The following is a 6,000-nucleotide window of genomic DNA, read 5'->3' on the forward strand; positions in this document are numbered from 1 at the left end:
ATGGCTTTCATTTCACTCCCTCCAATTCCTCAATTCAGCATGTGATTTGGTAGAAATTTCAGCCACATACCACTAATTTGACTATGCTGCAGGGCTGATAGGTCTTGGTGGAAGGATGTGTGCAGTGAAAGAAATAAAAAGGGTGTCCCCAGGCTGCTCAACAGAATTTTATTTTTCAAATCCATAAGCTTTCTTTCAAGTTATTGTATTCAATCTGAAAAATGTTGGTAAATGTACATCTTTGAACAGACAAGTGGGGTGCTCATGGCAAGAAACACAAATATTTCCTGTAGATGGGTTGAGCGGATCAGGAAAGGGGATTAGGGTTATACATAAGTCCAGGGCCATTGCACCTGTATTTCGAAGGGAAGAGTCAGCGAGTACGTGCAAAAGATCAAAAAACAAAATGAAGGAGGGACAAACACAGTCGGGTCTATCGAGTTCTACTGAGAGGGATGAGGAAGAGGTTGCATCACATGAAAGGTGGGTGGGTGGGGTTGGGTCCTACCACAACAAAGAACCAAGAGAGAGAGTCAAATCCAGTGCAAGGAATGAAGGGTGTGGCGAAGAGGAGAGAGAGACTGACAGGCCAACAAACGACAATTTCAGGCTTGGGGTAGCTGCTCCAGTCAATTTTCTCGACCAAGAATTGGCTATCAGGGGCCCCATGGAAGGGTCGACGGGACGTGGGGCAGTTGTCGCAATTGGAGCTGCGGACAACGCCGTCAGCATAGTAGATGATGCGGGTGTAGGTGACGGCGACATTAGGGACGAGGAGGCATTTATTGCAGCCTAATGAGAAGTCTTATGCAAAGAGCTGGCACTCGGAGGACGGACACTCGTTAGTGAGGCGGTCGGCGGCGCGGAAGGTGAGTCCCTTTGGGCCCCGGAAGGGCGCTGGGGCCAGGGCGACGATGTCGTTCCAGCATAAATACACGGGCACGGGGAGTACGTTGTGGAAGCGGGCCTGGAAGACCTTCGACTCCTTGGCCCCGCAGATTGCCGCGTAGCCGTCCTTGTACTCCGTCAGGATCTGCAGCCGAGGGCGCAGCGTCTTGCCTGTCAACAAGCGGGTGACCCACGAGTCGTAGAAGACCGCCGAATGCAAGCGGGCGTCATCGGGTGGCGAGGGGTCTGCGAGCCGTACTGTTCCCGTAGCGTCTTGGCCTCCCACCAGTCGGTCCCGCACGCCGAGTCCGCCCCCTGGAAGTGACGTTGCCAGAGCAGCTCAAGGATGTCCTGGGCACAGAGGAAGACGTCGTCGATGAAGACCAGGTTGGAGAGCCCGTCAAGGGCCCGGTCAGCATTGTCGAAGGCCAACAGCGCCTGGTTGCGGTACTCCAAGAGCAGCTTGATCCGGTCCACACCCATCCAGATCGTCTCCTCCTTGGCGCACCGCATGTGGTGTTGCACGCCCAGTCCGCTTAGCACCGCGCCCAGATGGGCCAGTCCTTCCGGGGTGTACACACCAACACATACACGTTCTCAGCCCCCAGGTATCGCAGCGAGGTCAGGATCGGATTGGTGATCACCGGCAGCACCTGCTGCGACGAATGCAGATTCAGCGCAATCATCACCTTGAGCGTGCCTTTCGTCCTGCCGGCTCCGTCCAGGAACCGCATCCAAATAAGCGCCTCGGTTTCGGGCGAGAGCCGGCAGCTGAGCGGGGATTGGGTGATCCATACGGGCTGGAAGCGCTTGAGAGTGGGGCCATGACTATCCAGCCGACGAGCGGGGCCCAGGATGTGGTCGGAGAGGTTGTGGGGCGGCACGGAGAGGTCGGGGTCAAGGCCAGGGTGGACAATGACGGGGCTGGTGCGAGGGGGGAAGGCTGAGGAGTTGATGAAAATGAAGCGGTGGAGGTGTTGGAGGCAAAGGAATAAAGTACCCAGATTCAAAATACGGGCACGGCGGAGATGGTTGTCGTCTGTCAATCGCCGTCGACGCTCGCCAGTGGTGTATGGGGGCGGGACCTGCGGAGGGGCGAGCGTGGGTCGTCGGAGGGGCTTGGAGCGGGGTTCCCGGCCGCGATTTTTGGGTCATGGGGATAGATTGATTGAAAGAGTTGGGCTGTAGCATGACCTTGGATACGCGGCATGGTGATGTGTGAGCTTGGGCAATCGTTGTGAGGGGCGTAGTGGGCCCTACGATGGTGTTGACCGAGATTGATGTGAGGTGTGGAGAGGCAGGATGTGTTGTGGTTGTGGTGGGAACGGTTGGGATGTGGTCAGATTAACATCAGACAATGTGCCTATAAGTAGGGGTACCTCTGGCAGGTACGAAGCGCCAGTCGACTCGCTGCGCTGCAATTCCAGCCAGAGAGCCGACTCAACCCCCTCCGCTGTTGCGCGTGCACAGTTTGAGGGTTAATTTTTGATGACCCCCCTTTGCAATTGCCTTAAATGCGGCGCGCTGGGGGTCATCTGCCCAATGCTTGCAATCTCTCTAGTAGAGATTGGGCTTTGGGTTCGGTGTGATTTTATTTCTTTTTTTTTTTATTATATTGTAGGGGAAACCCTTGAAGTTTGTTTCTGTGATTGTCTGTCTTGAACAAACTTAGATTAACCAACCACAATAAAAATAAGAAGGGTTTCCCCTTCCATTTACAAAAAAAAATGGTAACCCTCAGTGCTGATGTGAAAAAGGCATTTATTAGCACACTTCTAACAGCTATGACAGTCTCTGAGCACTTTATTTGTGCGCTGAGGACTTGCATGACCTTTCTAAGTCCTTTTTTGATAATATCTCTCTATTTCTTAGGCCTTGTTGGGAGCCAATGTGATCCAGGAAATAGTTTTTTTGCCTGACATCCTATGTGAGATCTGATTGGTCCTGCCAAAACTTGATGAGATGTCACTACAATTGACATTATATCAAACAATTATATTGGCTCCAGACAAGGCTATATTTTTTTTTTGTTGGTATTTGTCATAATGGCTTGTACCAAGTAGCCAGCTGACAGGTTCCTTTTTACAGGAAGTCACAATTGTATTTCTGCACTGTTGGTTGGCAATATATGAGGGGGTTTCAAAGTTGAAATTAGGTTGTACAGGATCTTGATCAGGTCTGATTTCCAGGGAAAAAAACACTGCCAAAAACACCAACCTGGGGGGTCTACTTTGAACACCCCCAAATGCAAGAATCTCCTGATCTTGCACCCAGGAGTTCTCCACCTGCAAGAATTTGGGCACAAATGCCTTTTGTCCCTTGCCACCGGGGTCTGGGAAGGAGTTTGATCCTTCCAGTTCCACTTGTGAAACCTTGTTGGAATACCACATGTCACTGTCACCGTGTGTTGACAAGCTTCCTCCAACTTGGAGACACATTCAAATAAAACTCATTAATGCCCTTGTAAGGCCGGTCCCGGCCTGACTGTCCATTGAGTGTTGTTTCACTTGATGGCCGGTACAAACCCAACCACTCATCAGGTGTTGTGTCACTTGATGGCCGGTACAAACCCACCCGGTGTGGTGTTCCATATGTGTGACAATGCCAAAAGCCCATTGCAGAGGTATTATAGTAGAGGGAGTGTGTAATACAGTGCGGGGGAAGAAGGGAAGAAGGAGCAAGATGGGAGGAGAGGCCTTGACCCTCAACATTGGGAATGGAACAGGTTAGACAGTGGATGCAGAGTGTGTGGAAGAGGATGAAAGATGGCTTGGTTGCATAGCAACACATGACATCATGCAGCGCAGTACATGCATGAAAGTGCTGTGTAGCTCAAGCGCCTCATGCAGCATAAATCTCTCATTGTTTGTACATGAAGCACATCATATGCAGGTAGATAAGATGCACAGGAGGCGTCTCCTGCAGCATAAATCCCTCATTGTTTGTAAGGCAGTGCAGCACACGCATGCAGATGCTGTGTAGTTGAGTGTCTCCTGCAGCATAAACCCCTCGTTGTTTGTACATGCAGCGCAGTACATGCATGAGAGGCTGTGTAGTTGAGATCCCCTGCAGCAATAATCCCTCATGAGGAGCTTCCCTGGAGCAAAAATCCCTCACCCTTCAATATACAAGGAGGCCCTTTCCCCCCTCATCAGACTTTTCCCCATCAGCCTAGGAAGGTTTGGTCACAGTGGTTAGTTTAGTTACAGTGGTAGTTTAGTGGTAGTTTAGTGGTAGTGGTAGTAGTAGTGGTAGTGTTAAGTTTGAGTCAGTAGTAGTAGTAGTAGTCAGGAGCTCTAGTAGTAATTAAAGTGCCTTATCAAGAGATTGTTAAGGAAGAGATTATTACCAACTTCATCAACAACAATTATAACAAGTAGTAGTAGTGTAGTAGCAACCAGGAGCTCTAGTATTGATTAAAGTGCCTTATCAAGAGATTGTTTAAGGAAGAGATCATTACCAACCTTCTCATCAACAACCCAACATCAACAACAATTGTATTTTACATAATTAATCCCACTGGATTATATTATCCCCCATCATCAGAAGTTGTAACAGATCTGCAAGAATAGTGATTTGAGGAATCTAGGTCTGATAGAGATTACTATACAAAAGTAAGATCTATCTTGGAATCAGCCACATCTTTATAAATATTGATTACAAGACTCTTAGTTATTTGCATAGTACCATTAGAGGGGCAGGTCTTTCAAACCACCCGTAAGTTGTAATAGCCTTTCAACCTATTAGCAATTTATTTCCCCCTCAGAGGATATTTTCACCAAATAAACATTTAGTGTCCCACAAGAGTCCCTACATCTGGTGTCCCAACAGTGGCCGATTACCTTTGGAAAGATCATCAAGTCATCAACCAATTTAAGCAGATCATCAGTAACTTCAACTAATGGGGGATCAAGATAGTTGGACGGCGGCAAGACAGGATTTCAGGAACGGATAACGGCAAGAACAGGATTTCAGGAGTGGACGGCGAGGATCAAGACGAGGATAGGATATCATCAGCAAGTGACCAAAGGGATAGGATTTGGCGTACGTGGCGGGATTTGGATCTAAGTCTGGATTACAACACCAGGGAGTGGGAATACGGGGATTTGACCGAGCAAGAGAGAGAATTTCTGAGTGAATACTGTGATCAAGTCAGAAGATTTGGAAGAGCAACTGATTGGATATCAGCGATTACCCATCATGGATCCACCACTTCAAGATCAGTCAGCTATAATTCAAGAGCAGTCTGCAATTATTCAAGAACAGCGAGCAGCTATGAAGGAGCTAAAGGAAATGATGGCAGCATGGCTAGCAGAGAAGAAGGCACCAGAAAACATACCTATACCAGAAACTCCAGTTCAACAAGGACCGTCACTCCAATTCGCAACTTCAACTCCATTCACTCCAAGACCAGTGGGTATGGACACAACCATTCAAGGAATTACAGATAGCGTGGGGGAAACACCTGGATCATCACCAAACTCTAGTCAGTTCAGATCACGAGCAGAGATCAAGTTAGTGGACAAGGAAAAGGGTGTTTTACTAGATACTAAGAAGATGAACTTACATTTTGATGGGACTGAAGTGGAGTTGTTCATTCAGCGTGTGGAAAAGATAGCTTCAATGCAAAAAGCTGGTGGACAAGATGTGGCTTTACAATTGCCATTCTTGGTGAAGGACCGGAAGATTAGTGAATGTATTGAGAACATGGAGGGCCATGAGAACCGGGATTGGGAGTTGCTGAAGAGGGAACTCATTCGAAAATGGGGAAGGGCAACACCAAAAAGGCGATTCAATGAGGGCTCAATAGGCACCTTGGTTGAAAAGTATGCAGACAAGGGTGGCATCCAAACAAAGGAGGAGTACCGGTCGTTTATAGGTGATCTTGAGGAAATACTGGCATACTTGAAGAAGATGGGATACGAGGACGTTAACACGGAGAGTGGGGAACCACTTTGGAAGGCAATTTCAACGGAGATACGGCGAGACGTGGCACGTGATATGGCGCATAATAAGAAATTACGCAAGACCAAGGACAGAAAGGCACTGGTACCTAAGTTGGAACAGTTGAAGGAATATGTGGAGGCATCATTGGCGGTATTGGATATGGAC

General features: G+C 48.5%; 1 protein-coding gene across 1 annotated transcript; it reads right to left on the bottom strand.

The window, feature by feature from the left end:
- Nucleotides 1-326: 326 nt before the first annotated feature.
- On the bottom strand, nt 327-2,716 carry PtA15_17A157 (uncharacterized protein; the record flags this gene model as incomplete). The annotated part of the gene is made up of 7 exons (XM_053164243.1): nt 327-353; nt 424-504; nt 599-792; nt 838-1,059; nt 1,083-1,386; nt 1,470-1,831; nt 2,662-2,716. 7 exons carry the CDS (start codon nt 2,714-2,716, stop codon nt 327-329), a joined length of 1,245 nt encoding a protein of 414 aa, XP_053028230.1.
- Between the last annotated feature and the right edge of the window lie 3,284 nt (nt 2,717-6,000).

This window comes from Puccinia triticina, chromosome 17A (genome assembly GCF_026914185.1).
Source record: "Puccinia triticina chromosome 17A, complete sequence".
Taxonomy (NCBI): Eukaryota; Fungi; Basidiomycota; class Pucciniomycetes; order Pucciniales; family Pucciniaceae; genus Puccinia; species Puccinia triticina.